Source organism: Astyanax mexicanus, chromosome 19, assembly GCF_023375975.1.
Source record: "Astyanax mexicanus isolate ESR-SI-001 chromosome 19, AstMex3_surface, whole genome shotgun sequence".
NCBI classification, from domain to species: domain Eukaryota; kingdom Metazoa; phylum Chordata; class Actinopteri; order Characiformes; family Acestrorhamphidae; genus Astyanax; species Astyanax mexicanus.
Window position 1 is genome coordinate 20,382,584 of NC_064426.1, and position 15,670 is coordinate 20,398,253.

The window sequence follows — 15,670 nt, forward strand, 5'->3', positions numbered from 1 at the left end:
GCTTTTTTTCAAGACGATAATTTAAAAAAAAGTATAAAAATTAATTAAGTTCTGTGAAAGGTAGGGACCAGTTAGGAAGAGATCCAATCACTACTACTTAAGCGAAGGTGGAGAGGCGGGACAAGCGGGGTAGTCATCCAATCAGTGTCTGAACTGATGAAAAAGCATTTACATTTACAACAGTCATAAGAATTTAGTCGACTAAAATGACTGTAATTTTAGTCGACTATATTCTTATGATAGTTAGTTGACTAAAACTAAAAACATTTCAGATGATTAATTATGACTAAAACTAAATGCCATTTTCGTCACAAGACTATGACTATGACTAAATCAAAATTTGCTGTCAAAATTAACAGTGTCAAGTACTAAATATCCAATTCTATGTAATAATGCATCTTTTCTTAAATTATTGAAAAGTTGATCAAATCAAAATCAGACAAAAATACCCCGTCACAATTCTCTAAGTACATTGAGACAACTCAATAAAAAGAAAACTGTAAATATCGTCGCTGTCCAGTGAAGAGCTCTAAAACATAAACTTTTTAGGAAAGAGAAAAAACTTCTAAACTTTCAATTGAAGGCAATGTAAAAAGATTTTATTTCAGGTCATTTTGGCACAGTGTAAGAGACAGTTTGTCTGTTCAAATTATGTAGTAAACAAAAAATTGACAAAAATGGAGATACTTGTTTTTGCATTTTCTAAAAGTAAGTTTAAAAATGATAGTTTAAAAATGAGGAGTGATGCATATTCCTTGTGAATCTGTTAAAATAATGCAGAAGTATCTCAAAATTCCAATTTACTAGGGGGTTCGCACAGATTCTTTATTTACACGGGACCCGCGTATTAAAAACTGGCAGAGAAATTCCTGGAAAGCCGTTACAGTGTGTGGGCAAGCATTATCCTGCTAAAAAATACCAGCTGAAAGTCACATGTGGCTGTAGGATGGCCTGCACATATTGCTGAGATGTTAGTGTGCCTCTTATCACTACTTGGGGTGACTTACTATTGTATGTAAAGGAGGGCTCCTCAGATATATAATATATAGAATATATATTGAAGCTCATTGAGAGAATGCTAAGAGTGTGCAAAGCAGTAATCAGAGCAAAGGGAGGCTAGTTTGAAGAAACAAGAATATAAAACATGTTTTCAGTTATTTATTTATTTTTTGTTAAGTACATGAAAAACCTGGAAAAGTCATGTAATTAAAAAAAATAATTCCAGGCCTGGATAAGTTTTGGAAAAATAAAAAAAAACCAAAAGGTTCTGGAAAAGTCATGGAAATTTGCTCTAGAATTTTTTTTAGTTTTTTTTGACAGCGAAGCTATTTTGAGCCAACAAATACATCAGATCAGTTAGTTAAGTAATTCAGCCCTACACAGTGAATCTCTCAGAATTTTTATTTTTATAATTTTATTTAAAAATTTTCCCATTTTCTCCCCAATATACACGGCCAATTACCCAACCCACTCATTAGGACTCCCCCTATCACTAGTGATGCCACAACACACCAGGAGGGTGAAGACTAGCACATGCTTCCTCTGATACATGTGAAGTCAGCCACCGCTTCTTTTCGAGCTGCTGCTGATGCAGCATTACCGAGTAGCATCACAGCTCGCTCGGAGGAAAGCGCAGCGACTCGGTTCAGATACATCAGCTCACAGGCGCCCTGTGCTGCAGACCTCACCATAGGAGTGACGTGGGGAGAGAGCGCCATCTACCCACCCACAGGGAGCAGGGCTAATTTTGCTCCCTCTGAGCGCCGGCTGCTTGATGGCAAAGCTGCATGAGCGGGGGTTCGAACCTGCGACCTCCTGCTCATAGTGGCAGCGCTTTAGACCGCTGGACCACTTGGCGCCCGAATCTCTCAGAATTTGACACACATTTTATTATTGAAGATTCTGTGTTAACATTGCTTAAAGAATTGTTTTTTTTTAATCAAATTAATTTCAGGCCTATTATTAATTTTTATTATAGATTATAATATAGTTTATCCATGTCTGCACTGGTGTTTTATGATCGTGTGTCATGGAAATGTATAGTTTAAAAAGTGTATGAACCCTGACTTGTGTTCATTCATAGTTTTGATGCCTTCAGTAAGAATCTACAATGTTAATAGTCATGAAAATAAAGAAAACGCATTGAAAAGGAGAAGGTGTGATCAAACTTTTGGCCCGTACTGTATACTACCCAAAAGTTAACTCCCTCTTGTGGCAAGTATTGTGTAACTGGGTTGTGTGTTTGGCCTTTGCTGTCTGTAGGGTGCGCTGCCCTTTGACCATGATAACCTGCGGCAGCTCCTGGAGAAGGTGAAGAGTGGAGTGTTCCACATGCCTCACTTCATCCCCCCGGACTGCCAGGCTCTGCTCCGCGGCATGATCGAGGTTAACCCGGAGAAACGGCTCACGGTATGCTCTTAAACGCACACACACACACACACACACACTCTCTCATTCACTTTTCAAAAATATCTGAGGGGTGCTGATGGGGCAGCAGCATTCCCAGATCTTTTAACTGCAGAAAATACTTACGGATCTCTACTGATCTGACTCTGGTAAAGTCTTGGTTTAAGTGTGTTTTGATGTTTTAATTATAAGTGTATGATAGGGGTGTGACGAGAACGGACGATATTTCTCGTCAGGCTTAAACCTGTCTCGCGGGGCAAAAAAACAGTTAAGTGTGAACTTTTTAAGAGGGATCTGGCAACCCAGTAGCGATAGCATATGATGGCTGAGCAGTGAGAGCAGCTCTCAGCAGAAGAGGAAAATTCAGGCATTTGCATAGAAAATGCTTCTGCTACTTTTAAGTTGTGTGTCTGGCTGCATTTTGGCTCCAGTGGAAACAAGACACAAACCATATGTAAATACTGTAAGTAAATTGTACACGTGACTGTTTCACAGGCAGTTGTACTCATCCCTTAACTCTGTACTGTATTAAAAAAAAATTCTGTCTCTGTTTGCACTTCAAGCACAGTCTTAATATGACTGGTTATGGTTAAATTACAAGAGATTTAGGAGAAAAAAAAACACAAGCCGTTAATATGACTGGTTGTGGTATGCTTTTATTTTTTGCACTATATAAGACCTAGAAAAGTTGTATTTTTATTTTTTATTCTTATTCTTATTTCTATTTCTTATAGAATCAATGTGTGAGAGAAAGTTAAGTTTGCGTTATATGATCTTGTCAAATAAAACTCTAGTTTTCATTTTTGAGGTTTTCTTTAAAATTTGTATTTTTAAATCTCGTCTCGTCTCGTTCTCGTGAACCCAGTATTGTGTCTCGTCTCGTCTCGTGAGATTAGTGTCTCGTCACACCCCTAGTGTATGACTTTTTATTTAATACAACCCACTGTTCTCCTTTTAATAAAGGAATAGCTTTGCTTTTATTGGCCGGTTTACATCACTGTGGTGGCTTTTGCATTTATTCCTGGGTTCTATAGGATAGTTCTGGTGTCCATTCGGCACTGTGTGCAGATAGACAGCTAAAGTAAATAGCTAAAGGTTGTAGTATGGTCTGGTAGGCTGCGCTTTTAGCCTAGCAACCAGCAGCTTCTAGGGCCCTATGAAATCCGTTTAGCAAAGTCTAATATTTTTTTTTTGCTTTTAATGTTTTGCATTTTTGTAACACTTAGAATTTTTATGTTTTTAACAGTTTAACGTTTTTTAAAAAGAAAAAAAATGCCAACTTTGTCTTTATTTAAAAATTGCTGAAATTACATTTAGTAATAGCAAAACTTACATTTATAAAATGTATAAAAATAAATGAATAGGACCTTGTTATCTCAGAAATTTTAAAATCTCCATTCTGACTGCCCCAGCAGTGTAAAGCGTTGCCACTATGATTGGGAGATCGCTGGTTTGAATCCTGGTCATGCAGCTCGCCATCAGCTGCCGGAGCCCTGAGAGAGCACAATTGGTCTTGCTCTCTCTGGGTGGGTAGATGTCGATCAGCACAAGGCATCTGTGAGCTGATGTATCAGAACCGAGTCGCTGACCTCTTGGCTATTGAATAGCAGCTGAGTGGGTGGGAAAAATGGTTTAGCTAAATTGGGAGAAAATGGGAAAAAATTAAATATAAAATGGATATATCCATTGCATAACTGGAAGAAAGTCACGTTTTAACATAGGAACGTTAGGTCCTAACAAATAGAGTGGTCAAATTCTTACACTTTCATGCTCACATAACATAAACATGCCTGTACATGATTGGTTTTAAAGTGCACCCATAGTGATGAGTTTGTGTGTGTGTGTGTTTGTGTGTGTGTGTGTGTGTGTGTGTGTATGTTTCACAGCTGGAAGCAATACAGAAACACGCTTGGTATCAGTGAGTACAGACTACATGTTTCTTTCATTCTTCATTTACAGTTCATTTTGAAAAATTCTATTTTTAACCACCATTTATTAATGAAGTTATTCTTGTTTACAGATATTAAAATGTATATTTTGCTTTACAGAATGAATATCATGGGTTAAAGGTTATTTACCAGGGCTGTTAACATTAACACAGTGACGTATGTAGTTAATCGGGAAACTTTAATGCGTTACATTTTTTTGCGCAAATTAATCAGGTGACAAAATTGACACCTGATTAATTCTATATTGAAAAGAGTAAAAGAGTAAAAAAAACAATAATAAATGAGGAAGGTAGAGAAACAAAAGAAATCAAATGAGTGGAAAAAGCGTTAGCAGTATCCACTATAAAAGCACAGAAAAAATAAATGTACAAAACTAAATAAAGGGACCCAGCACAAAATTCTGTTTGTTTTTTTTGTTCCTTTTTCTTCTACTTCTTCCTTCCTCCCCTATATCCTACATTGATTATTTTATTCACATTTAAATACTGCTTATCAAAAGCTTAATCTTAAGGAAGAAAAAGTGTGATTAATAGTAACTAATTACAGAATTCTATTGGGGTTTTGTTTAATGTTTTTTTTAATCGATTGACACTATTACTTACATACTGTACATTTTTATAATCTTATATTCATAATACATTTTAATGGAAATAAAAATGGTGGTTTAAATAATTGAAAGATAATAATAGAAATTTTAAACACAGGAATCTCTCTCTCTCCCTCAGGGGTGGTCGGAACGAGCCATGTCCAGAGCAGCCTCCTCCGCGGCGCGTATGTGTGAAGCGGATTCTGTCTCTCACAGAGCTGGACCCTGATGTGCTGGACAGTATGTACTCTCTGGGCTGCTTCAGAGACCGAGTAAAACTCACACGGGACCTCCAGTGTGAAGAGTGAGTTTTTATACACGCATATTATATGAGTATACAGTGTTGTAAAAAGCGTTTACCCCTTACAGATTTCTTTTGTTTTTACTTTTTTGTCATACTGATATTTTTCTGTTTATAAAACAAACTTTAATATCAGTCAAAGATAACCTGAGTAAATATAAAAAGCACTTTTTAAATGATAATTTTATTCATTCATCCAAACCAATCAAGCCCTGTGTGAAAAAGTGTTTGCCCCCTAATCCTAATAACCTGGTTGTTCCACCCTTGACAGCAAAAACTGCAATCAAGCTTTACCGATAACTGGCAACGAGTCTTTCACATCTCTGTGGAGAAATTTTGGCTCCACTTTTCTTTACAGAATTCTTTTAATTCAACCACATTGGAGGGTTTTTGAGCCTGAATCGCCTGCTTAAGATCAGCATCTTAATCAGACTTTGACTAGGCCACTTTCATTTAGTTTTTAGGTCATTCAGAGGTGGACTTGTTTGTGTGCTTTGGATCATTGTCCTGCTGCGGAACCCAAGTACGCCTGAGCTTGAGGTCACAAACAGATGGCTGATGTCTGGTAAACAGCAGAAGTCCTGGTTCCCTGTTTTACAACAAGTTATCCAGACCCTGAAGCAGCAAAACAGCCCCAAACCATTACACTACCACCACCATGTTTTACATTCAGTATGATGTTCTTTTTCTGAAATTATCTGTTTGCCAGATAAAAAAAAAAACGTTCCACTTTTGTCATGTCAGTCCAAAGAATATTTACCCAAAGTTCTGGGGATCATCAAGATGTTTGTTGGCAAATGTGAGATGGGCCTTTGTGTTCTTTTTGATCAGCAGTTTTTTTTTCTCTGAAACTCTCCCATGGAGACCATTTTGAACTAGTCTCTTTCCCATTACTGAATCATTAACACTGACCTGCAGTTCTTTAAATATTGTTCTGGGTTCTTTTGTGACCTCCTGGATGAGTTGCCCATGCCCTTTTGGAATAATTCAGGTCGGCCGGTCACTCCTGGGAAGGTTCACAAGTGTTCCATGTTATCTACATTAGTGAATAACAACTCTCACTGTGGTTCTCTGAAGTCCCAAAACTTTAGAAATGACTTTGTACCCTTTTCCAGACTGAGAGATGATCAATGACTTTGTTTTCTTATCTGTTTTAAATTTCTTCAGGATGAGGTATAATGTGTTGCTTTTTGAGATCTTTTAGCTGCTTCAAGTTGTCAGACAGGTCCTATTTTAAGTGATTTTCTTGATTCTACAGGTCAGGCAGTAATCAGACCTGGTTGTGGTTAGTAGTGAAATTTAACTTGAACTTGATTTGGATAGTCTTTTTTCTCTTAATAAATAAAATCATCATTTATAAATAGATTTTTATATTTATTTAGGTTATATTTAAGTTTTTTTGATAATCTGAAAAATTTAAGTAAAACAAAAAATGCAAAAACAAAAGAAATCTGTAAGGGGCACATACTTTTTCACGCCACTGTGTATGTAAATGTGTATTAAATATTGTACAATACTGTTTTAAATGTATGTGCCTTTTCCAATTTCCTCGTTTTATATATTTGTTACTTTTAGTGGTTTGAGATCCTTATTTAAAATGTAACATAAGACTGGAACCTGATTCAACGACTGCAACCAAATACGTCCTATAAATAGACGTCTGTCACTGCTTTAATTCATCTGCATTCGAGGCCTTTTAAACATGAACTGCCAGTTTAAGGTCCTGCTAAGGTCATTAGTAGCATTCAAATAAGGACTTTTGTTTGTCTTCTCACACCTTGTCACTTTCACCTCTCTGTCTCAGAGAAAACCAGGAAAAGATGATTTACTATTTGCTGCTGGACAGGAAGGAGCGTTACCCCAGCTATGAGGATGAGGATCTTCCACCTAGAAATGATATTGGTGAGACATTATTATTTTTTTGTTGTTGTTTTGTTATTTTTTTTTCCCCCTAACTCCATTTACATTATTTGTGTGCCGCTACAGTGCTTGTCGTCACTTACCTGCACCAAAAAATGCCAGAGGGTGGAGACATAGGCCTGCTTGTGAACGATACCTCATTATCTCATGGGCTTTACTAACTGGCTTTGTAACTGTTGCAGTGTGGGTAGTGTGTATGACTGTGTGTCAGGGCTGGGTTAAGGGGAACCCTAAACTAAGGATCAGTCTAGCTGAAAAGTCAAGCTACCTCATACCACAAGCTAAAGAAAATCTCTAGCACTGTGCTTAACACAAGTATGGTGAATATGGTTTGTATGGTCTTGTTTAATCATTTGTTAAAGTTCTTATTCCATCGTTTTTTAATTCATTTTAAATGTGTAGTTGTGGCATCTAGTATGAATGAATGCCATGTAAGACATTTTTTGGGGAAAAAAAAGTATTCCGGTGTTTCTGTATAACTTTGCTTTATTTCACTAAATTACTGGTCTCTGAGGAAAGACAGGATTTGGCATTTTGCTCATAAATATTCATACATGCAAATATATCGCCTCGGATTGGATAACAGCACTGCAGCAGAGAACGCCTACCTGCCTTCCCCTCCACAGTCAATTTTACAGCTCTAAAACTCAAAGGACAAAATGTTTTCAGAGACACAGCCTTAGTTGTAAAGATACAGCACTTAACTTAACGCCAGACTCTCAGCGTCGCTCAGCTTTCAATGTTATCAATGTTGCGGAGAGAGTGGAGGCTCCCCGCAGCCGAATGGCTCTACAACACCCCCTACCGAGCGGACCGTGCTTCCGTAGTGTATATTTAAGGTCTCTGTAAATCGCAGAATCAACCGGAGATCCGATTTAAACCTATAGTTACATACACAAGATAGCTAACGCTAACTAGCTGGTGTAAACAGAGCTTTAGACAGTGTCGGCTCTGCTGCAACCTGGCTTCAGCTCTGTCTGTTGGCGGGCCCAGGACAAGGTGGGCGAGGCCATGAACTCATGGGTTGACGTAAACACGATGCTTTTCCTAATCATTTTTCGGAGTATTTTTTTTTACTAGCCACTGCAGACAATGGAGGTTGAGTAACAGTTTCATGTGCATCAAGCATATACAGCTCAAAAGGGCCCTACTAGGGGTGGGCAAAATGGCTCTAAAATAATATCACGATAATTCAGGGTATTTTTGCAATAACGATATACGTACTTGGTGATATAGGAAAACTAAAATAATTAATTCATTTCAGGAATATAGTATAATAGTTTAACAGTATAATCATAATGTGGCAAAATAAATAATATAGCATAAAATAATATGATGCAGCAAATAATATTGCAGAATATTTAGTGCATGCATATAAACTGCAAACTAAAACAATTATACAATAAATACAACTAAAGCTTCACAGTAAATAATAGACTACTTTTAAGACAGAACAGCCCTATTATCACGATATGGATTTTTAGTATCATGATATTTCTGTGTCAAAATATATTGTATACAATATAATATTGCCCACCCCTAGGCCTTACTGTATTTCACAAAGAACAAGAAAAAATGGATTTTAGCGTAAGGAGACCTTTAACGAGTGCCATTGAATTCAGGACATGACAGATATCATATCTTTATATCAAATGGAAAAACATTTACTAAAGCTATTTAAAGCCAGATTGACCTGGTTATTATTTACAGTGATGTTTGTCCTCAGTTTATAATGTGTAAAGTTCAACATTACAAAGCTAGAATGCTTTATTAGACACTGTGTTAGGTAACCATGAATCTTGACCAATAAAAGAAACATAAAAAGATGAGTCAGTAGATCCAGACTCATAGGCCGAGTTACTATATAAGCACATGCATTGCTGGTAATTACAGATGCAGCACATTTTGCAGAGTTGTTGTGAGTGACTCAGGGGTGTGACTGGTGAGACAGGTTTGACTGGTGCTTCACCCTAACTCAGCTTTTTTATGCAACAGAAAGCAGAGATAAAGTGTCACGTAAGTGACACTTTTACAGGAAACGCATTCACAGGAAACGATGGGTCATAAACGGTAGTTTCTGCTTTTGGTTATGGTGGCCTTGTGGCCTCGCTCTTGTTATAGTGCTTGTGTGTTTTTTTTTTTTTTTTTTGCAAGCCTACATTATCATAGCACCGCCCCTACAGGCTTGAATGGGGGACACTAGGCATGATGGGTGCATCACATCAGCCGAATCTCTTTGCACCCTGATGTGCCAGAACTCTGGAACATGGTAAATCTGGACTCATCATCAGACCACATGACCTTCTCCTATTTCTCCAGAGTCCATTCTTTATGCTCCCCAGCATATTGAAGCTGTTTTTGATAAGTGGATTTCTTAAGTTAAGTTACATTTTTTGAGAGTTCCTGTCACATTGTGCGTGTGGAAATGCTCTTACTTTCACTATTAACAGATCAATAAGTTAAAGTGTTGTTTTTTTATGTTCTAATTTCACCAAATGTTTAAGTGATTGCTGATTTTAGTAGTTTCAGCATCTCCTTAGATCAGGGGTGTCCAAACTACGGCCTGCGGGCCATTTGTGGCCCCTTTCCTTTTTTGGAGCGGCCCGCAGGGTATTTTAGAAATAGAATGAAAGTTGGCCCGCTGTTGAGCAGGTTTTTATAATATGAGATTCAAAGTTTGAATGCCAGGTGTCAGAAACGGGCCAAAGAGTCTAAAAGCGGAGAGGGTGCGCATTTCTAGCGCAGAAAAACGGGCCAAAGAGTCTAAAAGCGGAGAGGGTGCGCATTTCTAGCGCAGAAAAACGGACCAAAGAGTCTAAAAGTTGCCGTAATTAAGGAGTTTAATATTAAGAGACATCATGAAATTAAACATCAATTTGAAAAATCTTAGTTTACACAACACTGTCAAAGATAAAGATAGTAAGTCAAGTAAAATGGTGTGTAAATGAAAGTAATCAGGAAAAAAAGTATTATTTAAAGTGGTATATTTCATTATTTGTTTTATTACAGAGTGTGGCCCGTGACTTCAAATATATTTCTCCTTCTGGCCTCCAACAAAAAAAGTATGGACACCCCTGCTTTAGATATTTTCTGTGCTTGAGGCATCCCTGCTTCAATAATTTGACCCTTTTGAAACAGGTGAACATCTTTTTTTCATATGGTTGTCACTGCATCAATTAAAGGGGTTAAATAACTTGTTTCCAGCTAAAACATAATTATCTAGCAGTAATTATCCAATGGAAGGCTTCTAACTACATGCTTGTATTTGCTTAGTTAAATCAGGATGGTGACCTTATTTGCACAGGCAGTGTATTTAGTTTGTTTTTAACGATTAGGCAAGAAAATTGAATTGATACATGAATACAGTTCCGAAGCCAAAACCTGTTTTGATAACAGTGCAAATATCCAGCCTGAAGCGTCTCTGCCCTGTTTTCCAAGGGAATGCGCACCATGCGTTTCCACCTACTGCAGCTCCCGCCCACAGCCGCCCCAGAAATGCAGAACAGCTGGTTTAACAGCTAGATAAAGTCATCAGCCTATCAGGTAAACAAAAGAACGTGATCAGACAGTGTTCATTATGCAGGAGGGCATCTGTGACTACATAACCCAGTGTACTGCTGTGTGACGGCAGAAGAATAGTAACAATTTATGTTTTTTCTACGGCATCATTTTTGGGGGGGACCAATACACCTATTTCTGTTACTCCCCAGTTCCTACGCCAATGACTTCATCCCATGTCTGGTCTGTCCTACCCTTTTGCAGATTATTATAAAGCTTAATGGGTATAAAACCTCCAGTATGGAGCTGTGGAGCACTGGGACTGTGTTCTCTAGAATGATGGTGCTCCATCCAATACTTGTGGGATGAGTTTGGGAAGTTGTAGATGAGATGAGGTGGGGTTGGTGTTTGTTGGTGTGTTGGTGTGCGATCAAATTAAAATGCAAAAGTTTTTAGTTTACTACATAATTTAAACACACACCTTATACTGTCAAATGATTCAAACAAACTCTAAAACAACTCGTTTTACATTAACTTCCACTGAAAGTTAAGATGGTTTTATTTTCCCCTGTAAAGTTGCTGGGTTTGAAGATACATCTTTTTTATTGGACAGCGTCGCTAAGTGGGTGTGGTACCCTGTAATGAACTGGCTGCCCTAGGAATATTCATACTATGACCCCAGTAACTGCAATATGAAGATAAATAACCATCTCTTTTAATAACTATATTGTGTGTGTTTGTATGTGTATAGATCCTCCCCGTAAGCGTGTGGACTCTCCTATGCTGACCCGTCACGGTCGCTGCCGGCCGGAGAGGAAGAGTCTGGAGGTTCTGAGTGTGACTGACCAGGGCTCACCTACGCCCCCCCGCAGAGCACTGGACACATCTGCACACAGTCAGAGGTACACTAATATTGCTGTAGGGAGGTACAGTATGTTGGGTAGTGAGTGTGGGTGCCTTGTGATGGCTGGGGTCTTTGTAGGGCTGGGTTGCTTGTGTGGAACCTCAATGTAATACTGTATTCTAGAATAATTATGAATAAATACTAGAGTAATTATGTAATACTAGAAACTCTACAGAGCAGCTTTGCCATCAGCTGCTGGTGCTCAGAGGGAGCACAATTGGCCTTGCTCCCTCTGGGTGGGTGGATGGCGCCCTCTCCCCATTACACTTAAAGGTGGCGGCATGAGGCATCTGTGAGCGGATGTATCGGAACCTAGCCGCTGCGCTTTCCTCCGAGCGCACAAAAATGGGGAAAAAAAATAATAATAATAAAAAAAAAAAACTATACAGTACTCTAAAACAACATATTTCTCATATATAGATACTGGCAACAGTTAGAATGCAGCAACACTTTTATTCACGCTAACCTATAGAGTGAAGATCGGGTGGATGTGTAGGTTTTATGTTTTTGTGGTGATTCCTGTAAGTTACATGTATTTAAGTTTTGCACTTAACTTTCTAGCATCTGATTATTATTTAGCTTTGTATTTGGCACAATTCAAATATTAACTTTATACAATATTAAGAAGCTAGTGAAGAGTAACTTTATTTTACCTTGAGTGTATTGACAAATATCTTTCAGTTATGATTACTTATCTTAGTATCTATAATTACATAATCATTGTGTGAAACCTTGTATTTTATATGCATTAACCAATACTCACCTTACATTTGATCATTTTTACTCACAGTGTATTTTACACGCATTTATATAGAAGATTAACCAATAATCACAGTATATTCTTTACATATATAGTAAAACATTGTTTGATCAAGCATGTGACTGACACAGACTCTATTGTAACAAATTAACCCACACGATACATAAGGCGTTTACTAACACATAGGGTCTATTGTATGGCGGTCTAACCACGCGCCACTAACACATTAACATATAACATATGAGAACTATTGTGAGACTTATATAGCTCATGCTTGAAGCATTTCGTTTACTGCATGTCTCTGACTAACGACCATCAATCATCAGCTAGTGCACTCTGTACGAACTAAATTGATACAAAGGAGGCTTCAGGACGAACAGTGTGGCCTTTCTCTCTGTGCGTGCAAAGTCCTTCACCTACCAAAGCGGGAGGACGCGCGCACATAGGGAGGGCGGCACTGTCTAATTACTGAAACAATGTCACACTGTCTGACTGGACCCAGTCAATTCTTAAAACAATACCGCACTGTCCGGCTGGACACAATCAAGGCCAAACATTAGTGGTCCGGTCAGACCTGTGAAACTTGAACACTAACACATGAAATGATTTTAGCAACGCCTCATCAGCAGGTTTCACGTCATTTGGGGTATAAACATGGAGTCAGATCAGAGGGGGGTCAGAACTTCTACTGGGACGGCTGTTAACTGTCTTATATGTATTGGTTCTCCTGAATTCAGTAATAAATACTTGGTTTGCTTTCAACTTCACTCCACCTGTCTACGACTCTCTATCAAACGAACACGTAGGGGAGTTGTACCCCGGACGAGAGGTGGGGGTGGCCCACCTTTCATTTTCTTTTCTACAACACTAGCCATACAAAAAAATTACAAAAGAGATTCACTCAATGCGCAAAACAGAAATTCTAAATATTGACCCTTATTTTTTTGCTACCGCTGCTAAAAAAAAAAAAGTCTCTAAAGTGTTAGAGAAACACTGCACTATGTGTTAAGATAAATTAATCATTGCACCGTATAAATTATTCAGTCTTTTATCATGTTTTTTGTTTTGTATTTTGAGAATACACAAATATTAATATTATCCAATATTAAAAAACTAGCCATTCCAAAAAATACATAACGCCAGAGATGTACTGAAATGAAAAAAAGATTTTGGCAGAAACAAACAAAATATATATATTGAAACATTTTTCTGAAACACAGAAAACTAAATAGGTTTTCTTTTGAAGCTTTTTACATCATTGAATAAATCAAACATTCTGTATTTTGTCCTGTTTTATAAAAAATTACATTACAAAATAAAAATCTACACACTCAAAATCTCAGCCACCACTGCTGAAAAAATCCTATTTTTTAGAAGAACACTGCAGTACGACTTTAGATAAATTAATCTTTTAGCGTGTTTTTCACACTATAAGGCACACCGGATTGTAAAAGGCACCAGATTATAAAGCACACTGGATTATAAGGCACACTACTAATAAACATCTATTTTCTGGTCTATTTTTATACATAATGCACACCAGATTATAAGGTGCATTATGTGACACTAGTAAGGAACAGGGGCATCGCTATGTTTTTGCTGTAATTCAACAGGTCTCGCCGCTTAGCAGCAGGCTGCAGGCCGAAAATACTTACCTCTGTACGTCGAAAGAGTTAGCATGTCATTTAGCAGCTAATGCTAATATTGCTAAAGAGCTAAACTGAAACTCCTGGATATCTCTGTACTTTAGCGGAGTGGCTTCACTGCTCCTTACAACCTGACTGGTAAAATTCATATACAGTATAAGGCACACTGACCATTTTTGGGAAAATTAAAGGATTTTAAGTGCGTCTTAAAGTGAGTAAAATATGGTAACTTATTTGGATGATCACTAATTGTGGCCAAATAATTCTGGTTGGCAAATACATAACAACTTACAAATTTATAAACCAAAGCCTTTAAGCTTCTCAGCTGCATTATTTTACTATATGGCAGGACTTGAATGTTTATAGACGTGTATAAGTGTTTAAATTTTGAGAACAAGTAAGTTCTGTAGTAATGGTCTGACCTGAGCAACAGTGCTGTTATTATGTTTTTTTTTTTGCATGATTTAAGGTGTTTCTTGTTTTTTCAGGATACACTGTATGTCGTGGAGAATTGTATGCTGTGAATAGAATGATGAATATTGAATCACATTTGAAGATAAAATTCTCATATTTGTGTAACACAAGTTTTATATATGCTGTATATTTAATGGATTGTTATCTCCTTCCTCTTTGTTTGTTGAACTTGCGTATTTTGGGGGAAGAGTATTCTCATAGCCCCTTTTTAATACTAGGCTTTAGTTGTTAGATACACAAACACACACGTACAACCCCTTTTAACCCTTTCTTTGATAATTATTTCCACTAAACTAACAGTGAAACTCACTTACCCACCTATTATTATTATTATTATTATTATTATTATTATTATTATGTATTGTGTCACGGTGTCCTGCTTGAACTTGATGTCTCCCTGTCTTCTGATAGATCCCGTTCAGTTAGTGGAGCTTCGACGGGTCTCTCCTCCAGCCCCCTCAGCAGCCCCAGAGTAAGTTAGTCTCCTCAGTGGAGGAACCCTCTAAACACACTCCATCATTTAGCCTTAAGGAAATACAGTAGAACTGCAGGATTAATGTGATTTTCTGTGTTTTTCTGCACTAATTGTTGCCCTATATATGTTAGATCTGTATACTATAGCATAATAATGACAGTAAAACTGAACTGAACTGAGTAAACTTGCTGTTTTATTAGTCTTCATCTACCTCATACTGTCTCATTTGGAGTCATCACTCATACCACAGACCTGCCAGCTCAAATACACACACATGCAAAGCACAGCACACACTGCACACTCTGTGTCTCGGAGCTAACCCTCTTCAGAACAGTGGAAAGCAGTCCATTTATTAACTCAGCTAACACAATAACAAATCAAAGGGATGGTTTTGAAAAAAAAAATCTAATTTACATAATTCCTCTTTTTATATACAGCTCTGGAAAAAAATAAGAGACCACTTTAGTTCAGGAATTTTATTATTTATAGGTAAATGTTTGAGTAAAATAGGCATTGTTGTTTTATTCTATGAACTACGGACGACATTTCCATAAAAACAAATTCCACATAGAAATCTTGGCATTTAGAGCATTTATTTGCAGAAAATGAGAAATGGCTAAAATAACCAAAAAGTAGCAGAGCTTTCAGACCTCAAATATTGCAATTTTCATGCATTTTGGCACATTGTCCTCCACCAGTCTTACACACTGCTTTTGGATAACTTTCTGCCACACCTGGTGCAAAAATTTAA

The 15,670-nt window shown here is 37.5% G+C and overlaps 1 protein-coding gene across 3 annotated transcripts in view; it reads left to right on the top strand.

Moving 5' to 3' along the window:
* The window catches only part of brsk1b (BR serine/threonine kinase 1b), a 50,902-nt gene that overhangs the window by 23,205 nt on the left and 12,027 nt on the right, over window positions 1–15,670 (top strand). For all 3 annotated transcript variants that reach the window (XM_022664545.2, XM_049467967.1, XM_022664547.2), the window contains exons 8-13: window positions 2,263–2,409; window positions 4,293–4,324; window positions 5,081–5,245; window positions 7,047–7,144; window positions 11,412–11,562; window positions 14,856–14,916. In XM_022664545.2, coding sequence (XP_022520266.1) covers window positions 2,263–2,409; window positions 4,293–4,324; window positions 5,081–5,245; window positions 7,047–7,144; window positions 11,412–11,562; window positions 14,856–14,916 — 654 coding nt within the window. The remainder of the gene's footprint in view (window positions 1–2,262; window positions 2,410–4,292; window positions 4,325–5,080; window positions 5,246–7,046; window positions 7,145–11,411; window positions 11,563–14,855; window positions 14,917–15,670) is intronic.